We start from the raw sequence: 15,812 nt of genomic DNA on the forward strand, positions 1-15,812 counted from the left end.
GTAATTTGATTTTGTGAAGGCAATGAAATGATAACACAGATACACTGAAGCCTCCCAAAAGAATCCTGTTTCCAAGATTCAAGAAGACGGATTAATGTTTTTCCATTAATTGTTTGAAATTATGCCATTTTTTACTATGTGCCATCAATTTTAAAGCACTTCTGAAAAGAGATAACAATCTACAATAGCTGACATTTTAAATTCATAAAAATATAGTATTTTCTTCAATTTGCATACATTTATGATGCATTATTTCTTATTTCCCAGGAATTTTACTTATCTTTGTTTTGAATGATTAAAAAAGAAACATAGCACCTTTTTCCAGCACATCATCAAGGTAGCCTAGTTATTATTCTTCTCTTTATGAAGGAATTGAATTGGGACAGACAGCTTGCCAGGCCTGCTGCCACTTGTCAGCATTGCATCCCTACAGTCAACTACACTTGCATCTAATGACCATCTCTTTTATTAAATTTCTTTTGCACCTTTTCTTCCTGAATGAATGCAAGATAGTTAATTTTCCTGTTCACTTGCATGTCTCAAGAAGGTTTTAATTCTTTTTATATTGCATTAATATTTAAGTTAAGTTTATAATTGCAAAATGATTTATACTCAGAACATTGAAGACTCCTTTGTTTTGTAACATCCTGTCAAAATGATGAGATGACAGATCATCCTCTAGGGAAAAATTGGTTTTGATTGGCATCAGCCTTTCCAACAGCAATGCTGGAGACAAGAATAAAATGGAGTAATATTTTTCAAGGATTAAAAGGAAACAAATTTTAATCCTTGAATTGTTTGCAGCCAAAATCTTTTAAATATGAAAGCACAGACAAAGACATTATAAAATAAGGCCTCAAAAGTTTTATTTCAAACAAATCCCTTAGAAAATGCCTAGAGGACATACTCCAGTAAGAAGAGAAATACACCGTGGTGTTAGAATTGAGGGTTCAAGAATCAATGGTAGTGGTGTTTATCATACCCTAAAAAATACATGAAAACATAACATCGAAGACAACCCCGAGTAAATTTCAGAAAGCACCCCCTTCAACAAAGGGCTGTCGTAATGGAGAAAGCAAAACCAGAGGTGGCAAGAGGAGGCTAGAGTACTTACTTGGTTTGCTGAGATGATATTAATTTTGAAACATGTAGGAAATTGAGAAAATTAACATAAATAATGATATAACCACCATTACAATGTTAAAAATTTCCAGATTTCAAACAAATGGAAAAAGATTTGATCTATAGAGTGAGAGGTACAAACAGGAAAAAAGAAACAGTAAAGAAAGTATGAAAAATTATAAAATGAGATGACAGAAATAAGTCATAATGGAACAATAATTACATAAATGAAAGTTTAAGATTGTCAGGTAAAATTTTTAAGTGTCAAAAAACACACAATATAACCTATTGAAAATAAATTAGTGGAAAAAATGTAGCAGGAAAATATGAATAAAAAGAGTTAGGTCCAATTTTTGATAAAAATTTGAATTCAAGTTGATAATATCCTAAAGAAGGAAAAGTCTGTAGACCAATAGAAGAAATAGCAGATGCATAGGTGTGCTCACAAACATGCACGCTCATGACACTAGTCATACAAACTCAAATTCCCATTACAGTTGTACACAAACGTTATGACCGACAAGAAGAAAGTTACTTTAAGCCCACTTGGAGCATTAAGACAAATTTACCATGTGAATCCATAAGTGAACCCTGAGTTACTTCTGTGAAGGAATGTAGAATGATATCATAAGTGAATTTCATATAGCACTCAAAGCTCCCCCTCTACATGGTTCAGGATAGACTTGAGTATCTACGGTTCTGGAGTGGAATGGAGGAGAAAGGAAAGGCACATTCAGATAAAGAAAATGTGTACAGAGCACACTAGGGATATCAGAAGAGGCTGCTCATGGCCAGGCGTGGTGGCTCATACCTGTAACCCCAGCATTATGGGAGGCCGAGGTGGGTGGACCGCCTGAGCTCAGGAGTTCAGGACCAGCCTGGGCAGGAAGGCAAAACTCCATCTACAACAAAGATACGAAAAAATTAGCTAGGCATAGTGGCACATGCCCTTGGTTCCACTTACTTGGGAGGCTGACATAGGAGGATTGCTTGAGCCTGGGAGGCAGAGGTTGCAGTGAGCCCAGATCGTGCCACTGCACTGCAGCCTGGGCAACAAACTGAGACCTCATCTCAAAACAAAATAAAACAAACAAACAAAAAAGAGGCTGCTCAAGACCAGACTCAGCTCCTAGGCCTTGAACTCCAGTCCCACCTCACATCCTAAGGTTCCTAAAGAATCAGTAACTTAGTTCACCCTACCCCACTACTGGCTTCGGGATGTAGCACAAATTTCTAAACTTATGCAAACAGTGAGGACTATCTATTTTGACAAAATAAGAAGAAATGGAGTCAAGGTAACAAATGAAAGATATTCTTGCCAGTTTTATTGATTAACAAAGAAAAATTGTATATAGTTAAGGTGTGATATTTTGATATTCATATACACTGTGAAGTGATGATGACCACAATCAAGCTAACATAGTCATCACCTCACTTGGTTACCTTTGTACTTGTGTTTGTTTGGTGGAGAACACTTGAGATCTACTCTTTCAGCAAATTTCAAGTATACATTATTATTCACTTTAGTCACTATGCTGTACATTAGATCTCCAGAACTTATTCATCTTATAACTGAAAGTTTGTATCTTCTGACAAACATTTTTTCTTTTCCCCCAACTTCCATGCCCTGGTAAGCACTGTTTTACTCTGTTACCATGAGTTTGGCATTTTTTTAGTAAGCATGTAAGTGAAATCATGCAGGAGTTTTGTATGTGTGTGTTCATAGCTTATTTTCTTATTTTACTTACCATAATAAACTCCAGGTTTATCCATGTTGTCACAAATGGCAGCATTTCCTCATTTTTAAAGGCTAAATGATATTCCATTACATATGTGTGTGTGTCTCTCTCTCTCTCTGTGTGTGTGTGTGTGTGTGTAATACATTTAAAACATCCATTCATCTGTCAAGGGACACAGGTAGTTTCCATATCTTGGCTGTGTACATAACATTGCAATGAACATGTAAGTACATATATCTCTTAGAGATAGTGATTTTCTTTACTTTGGATATATACCTAGATATGGGATTGCTGGATTATATAGGAGTCCCATTTTTAATTTTTTGAGGAAACTCCATACTGTTGTCTAGCCATTACAGAATGGCTGTACCAATTTACATTCCCATCAACTATCAACTAAGCACAAAAGTTTCTTTTCCTCAACATCCTCAGCAACATTTGTTACCCTTTTACTGTTATAATAGCCATCCTAATAGATGTGAGATGATATCTCATTGTGCATTTTCCTGATTAGTGATGGCAAACATCTTTTTCTTGTATATACCTATTGTCAATCGTATGTCTTTTAGAAATGTATCTCTCCAGGTCTGATATGGTTTGGCTGTGTCCCCACCCAAATCTCATCTTGAATTGTAGCTCCCATAATTCCCACATGTTATGGGGGGGACCCAGTGAGAGATAGTTGAATCATGGGAGCAGTTTTCCCTACACTGTTCTCGTGGTAGGAAATAAGCCTCACAAGATCTGATTGTTTTATAAAGGATTTCCTTTTTCACTTGGTTTTTATTCTGTCTTGCCTGCTGCTGTGTAATATGTGCCTTTGACTTCCCACCATGAGTGAGGCCTCCCCAGCCACGACGAGCTGTGAGTCCATTAAACCTCTTTTTCTTTATAAATCACACAGTCTTTGGTATGTCTTTATCAGCAGTATGAAAACAGATGAATACAGTAAATTGGTACTGGTAGAGTGAGGTGCTGCTATAAAGATATCCAAAAATGTGGAACCAACTTTGGAACTGGGTAACAGGCAGAGGTTGGCACAGTTTGCAGGGTTCACAAAAAGACAGAAAAACATGAGAAAGTTTGGAATTCCCTAGAGACTTGTTGAGTAGCTTTGACCAAAATGCTAATGATGATATGGACAATGAAATTCAGGCTGAGGTTGTCTGAGATGGAGATGAGGAACTTGTTGGGAATTGGAGTAAAGGTAAATCTTGCTATGTTTTAGCAAAGAGACTGGTGGCATTTTGCCCCTGCCCTAGAGATTTGTGGAACTTCGAACTTGAGGGCGATGATTTAGGGTAGCTGGCAGAATAAATTTCTAAGCAGCAAAGCATTCAAGAGGTGACTTGGGTGCTGTTAAAAGCATTCAGTTTTAAAAGGAAACAGCATAAAACTTTGGAAAATTTGCAGCCAGGCAATGTGATAAAAAATAAAAATCAATTTTCTGAGGAGAAATTCAAGCCAGCTGCAGAAATTTGCATAAGTAACAAGGAGCTAAAATGTTCATCCCCAAGACAATAGGGAAAATATCTCCAGGACCTGTCAGAGACCTTTGTGGCAGCCCCCTTCATCACAGGCCAGGAGGCCTAAAAGGAAAAAATGGTTTCCTGGGCTGGATTCATGGGCCCCCTGCTCTGTGCCACCTAGGGACTTGATGTCTTGCATCCCAGCCACTCTAGCCATGGCTAAAAGGGTCCAAGGTACATCTTGGACTGTGGCTTCAGAGGGTGAAAATCCCAAACCTTGGCAGTTTCACATGGTGTTGAGCCTATGGGTGCACAGAAGTAAAGAACTGAGGTTTGAGAACCTCTGCCTAGATTTCAGAGGACGTAGGGAAACACCTAGATGTCCAGGCAGAATTTTGCTGCAGGGATGGGGCCCTCATGGAAAACCTCTGCTAGGACAGTGCAGAAGGGAAATGTGGGGTTGAAGCCCCCACACAGAGTCCCCACTGGGGTACTGCCTACTGGAGCTGTGAGAAGAAGGCCACAGCACAGAAATAAATCCAAATGCATGGATTTATTTCTGTGCTCTGTATTCTGTTCCCTTGGTCTACATGTCTGTTTTTATGCCAGTACCATACTATTTTGATTACTATAGCTTTATAATTTAGTTTGGAATAAGGTAATGTGATGCTTCCACTTTTGATTTTTTGCTCAAGGATGTTGTGACTGGGGTCTGTTGCATACAAATTTTAGAATTGCTTTTTTGCATTTCTTTGAAAAATGCCATTAAAATTTTGATGGGGGTTGCATTATATCTTTAGATCACAGTGAGTAATAGAGATATGTGTCTTCTTCAAATTCTTTTATCAGTGTTTTGTAGTTTTTGGTATATAGAAATTTTACTTTCTTATTTAAATGTATTCCTAAGTAGTTAATTTTTTGATGCTATTGTTAATGAGATTGTTTTCTTTGAGATGGAGTCTCGCTCTGTTGCCCAGGCTGGAGTGCAGTGGTGCAATCTTGGCTCACTGCAAGCTCCACCTCCTGGGTTCACACCATTCTCCTGCCTCAGCCTCCCGAGTAGCTGGAACTACAGGTGCCTGCCAGCATGCCCGGCTAATTTTTTGTATTTTTAGTAGTGACAGGGTTTCACCGTGTTAGCCAGGTTGGTCTTGATATCCTAACCTAGTGATCCTACTGCATCGGCCTCCCAAAGTGCTGGGATTACAGGCGTGAGCCACTGTGCCAGGCCTGAGATTGTTTTCTTAATTTCTTTCTGGGATAATTCACTGTTAGTATATAGCAATGCAACAGGTTTTTTAATGTGTTCTGCAAATTTGCTGAATTTTGTTTCTTAATTTTAACAGTTTTTAATTGGAGCCTTTAGAATTTTCTCTATATAAGATCATGTCATCTTCAAACAGAGACATTTTCACTTCTTTTCCAAGTTGGATGCCTTTTATTTCTTTTTCTTACCTAATTGCTCTGGCTAGGATTTACAGACTTTTTCAGAAGCCCCCCAGAATAATCTAAGGGAGTCCACTGTCACTAGATCTGCTTTATAAGAAATCCTAAAGGGAGTTCTTCAAACTGAAATGCAATAAGACTAATTAGTATCATGAAACCATATGTGGTTATAAAATTCACTGGTCAAAGTAACTATACAGTTAAATTCAAAATACTCCTAATACTGCAATGATGCAGTATAATCACTTTAACTTTTAAAAGGTTAATATTACAAATAAATATAACTACAAAATATACAAAGAAATAAACTCTGACATCAAAAAATATAAAAAGTGGAGGGGAGTAAAGTGTAGGGTTTTTGTGTATTATTGAAGTTAAGTTGTTATCAACTTAAAATAGACCATTGTAACTACAATCATGCATTTCTTAATTTGGATATGTTCTGAATAATGCCTCATTATGCAATTTTGTCATGGTGTGAATATCATAGAGTGTGCTTACACAAAATTAGATAATACCACCTACTACACACCCAGGCTATATGGTATAACCTATTGCTTCCAGGCTACAAATCTGTACAGCATTGTACTATACTGAATGCTGTAGGCAACTGTAATACAATGATAAGCATTTGTGTATTTAAATGTATCTAAACAGATAAAACAAAAATGTTATAACCTTATGGGACCACCATTGTATATGTGGCCCATCATTGACCAAAACATCCTTATGTGGCACATGATAGCATATGATGTTTTATGTAAGCCTCATGATAATCACAAAGACGAAACATGTAATAGATACACAAATGAGAATTTTACCACATGTTTAAAAAAGAATTACTACAAAGACACAGCAAAGAATCAAAGTATACCACTACAGAAAATAATCAAAATAATCAAATCATGCACAGCCAGAGAGAAATAAAAGAACAAAGAAACTACAAAACACCTATCAATAGTTACTTCAAATATCAGTGGACCAAATTAGTGAAACAGAAGACCCAGAGTGGCTGAACGGAGAGTAAAACAAGAACCAAATATATGCCACCTATAAGAGACTCTCTTCACCTTCAGAGACACACATAGACTGAAAGGAAAGAGAGGGAACAACAAAAAAGAAAGAGTAGTTATTCTTACAACAAACAAAATAGACTTTAAGTCAAAAACTGTAACAAGAGACAAAGTCATTATAGAATGATACAAGGGTCAATTCATCAAGAGGATATAACTACTACAAATACATATTCTCCCAACATTGGAGTACCTAATTATATAAAGCAAATATTAACAAATCTGAAGAGAGAAGTAGACAACAATAATACAATAACAGTAGGGGACTTCCATATCCCACTTTCAACAATGGATTGATCATTCAGACAGATAATCAATAAGGAAACAGCTGACTTGAACTACACTATAGATCAAATGGACCGGATATACAGGACATTCCTTTCCAAAACAGCAAAATACACATTCTTCTCGAGCATACACAGTACATTCTCCTACATATGTCATATATTAGGCCAGAAAACAAGTCTTAGCAAGTTTAAGAAGATTGAAATCTTACCAAGTATTCTTTCTGACCACAGTGGCATGAAACTGAAAATTAAAAACAGGAGAAAACTTAGAAAAGTGACAAATATGTGGAAATCAACCAACACACTCCTGAACAACCAACAGATCAAAGAAAACATCAAAAAAGAAATAAAATATCTTGAGACAAACTAAAATGAAAGCACAACATTCTAGAACTTATGAGATGAAGCAAAAGCCGCTCTAAGAGGGAAGTTTATACAGATAAGTACTAAATGAAGAAAAAAGATCTCAAAGAAACAATAAACGTCAAAGAAAAAAAATCAAGCCCAAAATTAGAAGAAGGAAGGAACTAACAAAGACCATAGCAGAAATAAATGAAATAGAGCAGAAAAACAACAGAAAAGATCAATGAAATGAAAAGTTGATTTTTTGAAAAGATAATAAAAATTGACCAACCTTTCACTAAGCTAAGAAAAAAGAGAGAAATCTCAAATAAATAAAATTAGAACAAAAAAGGAGATATTAAAATTGGTACCATAGAAATACAAAGGACATTAATAGTCTACTCTAAACAACTATGTGTCAACTAATTGTTTAACTTAGAATATAATTTCTAGAAACATACATCCACTAAGACTGAAACATGAAGAAACAGAAAATCAAAACAGATAAATAATGAGTAAAAATATGAGTCAGTAGTCAAAAAACTCCTGAAAAAGGAAAATCCAAGACCAGATAGCTTACTGGAGAATTCTAGCAAATGTTTAAAGAAGAATTAATCCCATTTATTAACAAACTCTTCCAAAAGTTGAAGAGGAGGGAACATTTCCAAACATTTTTTATGAGGCCAGCATTACCCTGATAATAAAGACAGAAAAGGATACTATAAGGATGACATATATTTTTAAGGTGCAAATGATGTATTCTTGGATTTGAAAATACAGGATTTGTTTGTACAAAGATTTGTGTGTGGATAGGTGGATGTGTACTGGTGTGTGCATGCATACATATATAAGCTTATCTTGTTTTATTGCACTTCACTTTACTATGCTTCTCAGATATTGCATTTTTTACAAATTGAAGGTTTGTGACAACCCTGCATCAAGTAAGTCTACCAGTGCCACTGTTCTGGTAGCATGTGCTTATTTTGTATCTCTGTGTTACATTTTTGTAATTCTTGCAATATTTGAAATGTTTTGTTATTATTATATCTGTTATGGTGATCTGTGATCAGTGATCATTGATATTACTATTGTCATTGTTTTGGGGCATCACAAACCATGCTCCCCAAAAGATAATGAGCTTAATTGATACATATGTGTGTTCAAATGGTTCTATCAATCTGCCCTTCCTCCATCTCCCCCTCTCCTCAGGTCTCCCTGTTTTCTGAGACACAGCAATATTGAAATTATGCCAATTAATAACTCTACAAAGGCCTCTATGTGTTCAAGTGAAAGTAAGAGCCACATATCTCTTATTAAAAATCAAAAGTGAGAAATGATTAAGCTGAGTGAGGAAGGCACGTTAAAAGCCGAAACAGGCCAAAAGGCCCAGGCTAGTCTCGAACTCCTGGCTTTAAGCAATCCGCCTGCTGCAGCCTCCCAGGTGGCTGAGATTAAAGGCATGAGCCACCATGTCCAGCTTCTATGCATTATTTTAAATGGAGTATTGAAGACTCTATTACTGTAGAACTATTTTTAATTTCAATTCTGTCAATATTTGGGTCACAGTTAGGCCTTAATGTTATTACACGCCGGTCTGATGCTCATGGCCAGGCCATTTTGTTTTCCTGTTGGATATAAACAATCTCACAGAATAATGTCAACTTCAGAAGGTTAATCGGAGACCGTGGTAAGTGCAAACAAAAACAAGGGCACTTTATAATGTTGTCTAAATGCAGATAAAAAACAAAGTCTTGATGCCACTTCTGACAGCATCCAACCTAAAATCTTCACTTTCTGAGACCCTATCGAAAACCAACCAATTAAACCCCGACTCGTTTAATAGTTTCTCTCTAACTCCTTCCACTGAGATGACCCATAGTACCCCATTCCTTGCTGCAATGTAATTATATTTTCCACAAGTGTGCTCCTGGTGGTCTTTAACTGAAGGGCACTCACTGGGTCACTGGTGAATTTCCCCGCAGGAACTGAGTCAGACCCCATCTCAGGGCCCTGAACACGATAGGGGCCTGCTCTAAGGCGTGGGCCCTCCGGACAGCCCCGGCCTGTCTTGATGGCGAGGGTTACTGTTCTTGTCCCAAGCGTACAGCTGAGGAAGGGGAGACTCAGGGCGAGCGACCGGGGTCCCAGTGGAGCCCCCGGCACACGCCGACACTGGGGCACCAGCCGCGATGGCCACCACTGTGCGCGGAGACGGCTGCGACGCGTGCGCGGGTAAAGTCCCTCGGCGCCTTGCCTCCCACCGGCGCCTTCCCCAGCCCCAGGTTTTTGTCCCCGCCAGCGGCTCCGACTCCATCGCGTCCTCTTCCAGTCTAATGCTTTTTTCCACATCTCGATCCCAAACTCCCTCCTGCCGGAATCTGGACCCGAATCCACCCGTTGCCCATTTTCCGCTGCCGCTGGAGAGAATCTCTGAGGTCCCCAGGACAGCCTGCCTGCACGGAAGAGATGCCTCCTCAGTATGGCCGCCCCCAGAGAGGAGCGATGAAGTGCAGGCCTCCATGTTGCTCTTGAGCCCGAGCGGCTTTAGGGAGCCATGTTTATTACTGGCGGGCGCCGGCCTCACTGAGCATGTGCAGCCCTGGCCGGGCGGCCTCGAAGTTCTGACGTCACAGGGCGGTTCCTGAAGTGGACATAGTTGTAAGAGCTAGTTATTGTAGACAATGCCTCTGGGATCAGGGACTCTAATCTGGAAATAGATAGTAGGAGAGGTCGGTAATGCTGTCTCTGGGTCAGAGACCTGAGCTATGTGGGGTTAGAGAGGGGCCCTGGGCAGGCGAGTCCCTGGGGAGTGTGGTGACAATCCTTGTGTCAGATGCTGGGAGGAGGTGGGGTCGGGGCTGGGGTCCGTGGGCCGACGGGTTGGGGGAAGGTCAGCGTCAGCGATCAGTAGTAGAGATTCTGTGTGCCCTGATCGCCAGTGGAGTTTTTAAATACAGAATGTTCATGAGTTTAGCAATGTTATTCGCCTCTCATTATTTAAATAATTTGAAGTTTTCCCCAATAACTAGTGTCTTAGAAGTTGTGAAAATTTCAGAAAATGACAGGTCTTCCGAGTTCGTGATGGGAGTTGGGTAGCACTCGCTTACGAGCACCTGGAGAGTTCCAGGTGGTGAAGGTTTAGCCCAGTAAAGCAGAGAGGTTAGGAGGTTAAATTGGGGGCTCTGGAGCCAGACCTGTGAGGATCTGAGTCCTGGCTCTGGCACTTAAAAGCTGTGTGACCTTGGTCAAGATACTTGGCCCCTCTGTGCTTCAGTTTCCTCATCTGCTAAATGGAGAAATAAGGGCACCTACCCCATAGGGTAGTTGTGTGATTACACAAGTTAATACACTTCAGTCATTAGCAAGAAAGTGAATGTCAAGCTGTATTTGTTCAGGCAGCCATATGGTAGCCCCACTTCATTAATAAACTGAGGTATTGAAGTATTTTCTTTTTCTTTCAGAAAATATTTGTCAAGCACCTTCTGTGTTCTAAGAACTGTTCTAGGGCTTTGGATGCTATGGAGGTCTAGAAATTCACATTATGGTGGCAGGTGACAGACAGTACAAAGAGATAAAGTAATTCCATATAGTGATAAGCCAGGGAGGAGTGCTAAAAGGAGCCAAGGTGTAGAGGTGACTGGAAGGTGACCAGGGAAACCGCTGTAGGGTTTCTAAGTGATGAGATCTGTGACAAATCCCTGTGGTCACCAGGGGGCATTGGTTGTGTAACTTTATTCTGTCCCATTGATCTTGTAGTCAACCCTGGTCTGTTCTGTATTGTTTTAATTACATAATATTTGTAATAATGTTTAATACCTGGTGGAGTGCTCTGTTTACTTATTTTTGCGTAATTAACCACCCCTAAGCTTAACTTCATGCTTCTGCAGGGTGGTTGATCTCCATGGTTCTAGGTGGTTCTGCATGGGGCCTCTCACATGTATTACAGTCAAATGTTAGCTGGGGCCACAGTCATCTGAACTCACTTACATGACTGGCAATTCATGTAGACTGTTGCCTGGAGAAGACATATGTGGCCTGGTGGAATGGAATGGCAACTAGGTTCAAGGAAGAGCTTCCCAGGAGCAAGGCTCCCAAGAGACCGAAGTAGAAGCTTCAGTTTCTTTAAAAAATAAAATAAAATTGGGCTGGGCGCGATGACTCATGCCTGTAATCCCAGCACTTTGGGAGGCCGAGGTGGGCAGATCACCAGGTCATGAGATGGAGACCATCCTGGCCAACATAGTGAAACCCGTCTCTAATAAAAAATAAATAAATACAAAAATAAGTTGGGTGTGGTGGCATGCACTTGTAGTCTCAACTACTCGGGAGGCTGAGACAGGAGAATCTCTTGAACCTGGGAGGCAGAGGTTGCAGTCAGCTGAAATCGCACCACTGCACTCTAGCCTGGTGACAGAGCGAGACTCTGTCTTTAAAAAACAAACAAACAAAAAAACAAAACAAAACAAAACAAAACAAAACAAAACCCAATCCTAGAATTCCCAGAATGGAATTTATGTCATATTCTGTGGATCAAGCAAGTCGCAAGGCAACCAGATTCAAGGGGAGGGGAGTTATTCCTCACCTCTTGAGAAGCAATGTGTGTTGAGGAAGGGAAAGAATTGATGGTAGCTGTCTTTGACTTCTACCATATAGAGCAGGGTCTTCACACTCTTTTCTTCCTTAATAATCTTCCATTTGAAAATTTTCCCTGCAATTCTCACACCTTTATTATTTCATATAAATTTTACAATCAATTTTTTCTTGTCTAGATAAGCATGCCATTTGGATTAAAATTGCATTACATTGCATTACTTTGCAACTTTTGAGAGATTGTGGGAGGGGAATTGGCAACCTTATAATATTGAATCTGCTCATTAAGGAACGTAGTCTGTCTATATACTTAGGTTTTATGTTTTTAATAACATACATGTTGGTATTTCTGCCTCGGCTTTTCTCTTTGTTTTTTCATGTAACCCATGAATGAGACTGCACTGTCTGTGTGATTGGGCAGTTGCCCAAAGTTTAAGGTGTTAACATGCATTAATTCACTTAATCCCTCCTCATTTCCTCCTTCCCTCAACCCCTGACAACCACTAATCTGCTTTCTGTCTCTAGATTTGCCTGTTCTGGACATTTTATATAAATGTGTCATCCAATATCTGGTCTTTTGTGACTGGCTTCTTTCACTTAGCAGGATTCTAAGGTTTTTTGAGGTTCATTCATTGTGTAGCCTGTATCAGTACTTCATTCCTGTTTATGATTGAATAATGTTCTATTGTTTGTACATATGTATGTATACCACACTTTGTATATCCATTTATTCATTGGGGGACATCTGGGTTATTTACAGTGTATTTCAGGAGTCCCCAAGATCATCCTCCCCCTTGATCTACTGCTATTTGTACCTTATATGACCTCTGCTGAACTATTTATCTGGAAATTAGCCGATGGTTAACTAAATATAGTTCTAAAGACTCATTTCACAGATTCCTAGAGTAGGAGCACAATGCCACCAGTCTCCTTGCTAAGACACAGCAAGAGTGACCTTTGCTACAGTTCCCAATAAGTTCCTCATCTCCATCTGAGACCACCTCAGCCTGCATTTCACTGTCCATATCACTGTATGAGCATCTCGGTCACAACAATTCAACAAGTCTCTAGGAAGTTCCAAACTTTTCTTCTTGTCTTCTGTTTTTGGTTTTTGTCTTTAGATGGAGTCTCACTCTGTTATCCAGGCTGGAGAGCAGTGGCACTATCTTGGCTCACTGCAGCCTCTGCCTCCTGCATTCAAATTATCCTCCTACCTCAGCTTCCTGAGTAGCCGGGATTACAGGCGTGCACCATGATGCCTGCCTAATTTTTTTTTCTTGTATTTTTAGTAGAGACAGAGTTTCACCATGTTGGCTGACTGGCTTTGAACCCCTGACCTCAAATGATCCACCTGCATCACCCTCCCAAAGTGCTGGGATTACAGGCATAAGCTATCATGCCCAGCCATCATCTTCCTGTCTTCTTGTAAGCCTTCCAAACTGTTCCAACCTCTGCCTGTTACCCAGTTCCAAAGTCACTTCCACATTTTCAGGTATCTTTGTAACAATTCCCTACTTCTCTGGTACCAATTTCCTGTATTAGTTTGTTCACACATTGCTATAAAGAACTACTTGAGACTGGGTAATTTATAAAGAAAAAAAGGTTTAATTGGCTCATGGTTCCACAAGCTGTACAGGAAGCATGGCTGAGGAGACCTCAGGAAACTTACAATCATGGTGGAAGGTGAAGGGGAAGGAAGCATATCTTCACATGGCCAGCAGGAGGGCAGGGGAAGTTATTACACAGTTTTAAACAACCAGATCTCATGAGAGCTCTATCACAAGAACAGCAAGGGAGATGTCCACCCCTATGATTCAATAACTTTCCACCAGGCTCTTCCTCCAACACTGGAAATTACAGTTAGACATGACGTTTGGCTGGAGACTTAGAACCAAACCATATCACCAACGCTATAAAGAAACTGAGGCGGCCAGGCGCGGTGGATCTCGCCTGTAATCCCAGCACTTTGGGAGGCTGAGTCGGGCGGATCACGAGGTCAGGAGAAAGAGAACATCGTGGCCAACGCAGTGAAACCCCGTCTCTACTAAAAATACAAAAAATTAGCTGGGCATGGTGGCAGGCGCTCGTAGTCCCAGCTACTCAGGAGGCTGAGGCAGGAGAATGGCGTGAACCCGAAGACGGAGCTTGCAGTGAGCCGAGATTGCGCCACTGCACTCCAGCCTGGGTGACAGAGCAAACTTCGTCTCAAAAAAAAAAAAAGAAACTGAGGCACTGATGTCACACTGCTGGTGGATCTGAGACTTGATCTCAGGCCAGCCTGATTCCTAAGTGGTATTCTTACCCTATTGCCTCAGGATCAGGGAGAGATATATGGAGCCTGTACATTGCTAAAGAACAAGTTGAAAGAATTTTATTTCCAACAGTAGGACTGATAAGGACCAGCTGAAAACAACTAAAGCTTCTGGAATACATTTCAAGGACCTTTTAAAAACGTGTCAGTGAGCTACAAAATAAGAGTTCCAAAAAGTCAAAAAAGTTTTAAAATGGAAGTGAAACCCAAAGAAGTAACTAAGGCACTGATGCCACTTTTCACCCTTAAGATATTTGCCAAATGTCAAATTAAACTTTGCTGTTTTTCACAGCCTGAGGTGGGAAAGGGGCAGCAGAACAGCAGACAAAGCTGAGGGCCTGCCCGAGTGGGAGGGGCTAAAAGGAGACATCATAAAGTGAGATCCAAAAGGACAGACTTAGTGTAAGGGTGAACTATGAATAAACCTTTCCGCCTCCCCTGTATGCTGCCCTTGGCCCCTGCTTCCCTAGGAACAGTGAGAAACATTGTGCATCCTGAGAGAAAACATCTCCCCTGAGAGTTTTATATATCTATAAAACCAGCCCTTTAACTGGGTTGTTCACACAAGCTGGGTCGTCTAAAATGCGTCAAGCTTCAAATTTAAAGCAGTATCAGCTTTTTGGTGCCTTCTAGGTGACTGACGGCTGCAAAATGGATTGTCTTTGGAGGAACTCTGAGATAGTTTCAAGGAATATAAGTTCAAAATAAAAAATCACAAATGTAAAATCGGCAAGAGCCAGCAGAAGCAATGGACAGAAGGAGCAGGCCTGCAAAAACTTAAGACAGTCAAGTTACCAAAGACAGTACAAAGTGTGTTTTATACTTAAAGAAACAAAGGAGTTGAAATAACTTGAGTATGAAAATAACCAAATAGATTGGGAAAAGTACCAAGTAGAAATGAAAAGTATCATAATTGAAATTGAAAGTTCAATGGATTGGTTTAACGGTCATCAAGAAGAGAATAACAGATGAAGAAATAAAGAAGTTTTCAGACTCGAAAAAGCTGAACGACTTTATTACCTGCAGACTTGCACTACAAGAAAAGTTAAAGCATGTCCTTCAGGCATAAGGAAAATGATACTGATGGCAGCGGTGGGCCATCTGGAGCAGCCACTGTTATGCCAGCTGCAGCGAGGAGGCACAAGTGGTGGTGGCAGGAGCCGCTGCGGGAGCAGCAGCAGTGGTGGTGGGTCCCCTGTGCCCTACATCCCTGAGGCAGCTGACTGCACCACCCCGACCCTTGCATGGCTGGGTAGGACCCGCTGCAGGCCCGGAACCTCCGCCGCGGCTTCAACCTCACTCTCTGCCAAGTCTCAGGAGCCCGTGAGCCGATGGTGCAGCCAGGACTCATGGGGCGGCCCCAGAAGCATTGAGTTTGTTTGTGCGGAGTTGGCTGAGGCCACCAGCTGTCCGCACCTTGCCTGCTGCCACTA

The 15,812-nt window shown here is 40.4% G+C and overlaps 1 protein-coding gene across 1 annotated transcript; it reads right to left on the bottom strand.

Annotated features, from left to right (window-relative positions):
* Positions 1 to 614: 614 nt before the first annotated feature.
* Positions 615 to 10,065, bottom strand: LOC105532778 (uncharacterized protein FLJ76381-like). Its single transcript, XM_011971057.1, is given in 3 exon segments — positions 615 to 647; positions 9,396 to 9,555; positions 9,558 to 10,065. Coding segments are annotated over 2 exon segments (567 nt in total). The 5' UTR covers positions 10,000 to 10,065; the 3' UTR covers positions 615 to 647; positions 9,396 to 9,430.
* Between the last annotated feature and the right edge of the window lie 5,747 nt (positions 10,066 to 15,812).

The sequence above is a fragment of the Mandrillus leucophaeus genome, unplaced genomic scaffold, assembly GCF_000951045.1.
Source record: "Mandrillus leucophaeus isolate KB7577 unplaced genomic scaffold, Mleu.le_1.0 Scaffold984, whole genome shotgun sequence".
Lineage (NCBI taxonomy): Eukaryota > Metazoa > Chordata > Mammalia > Primates > Cercopithecidae > Mandrillus > Mandrillus leucophaeus.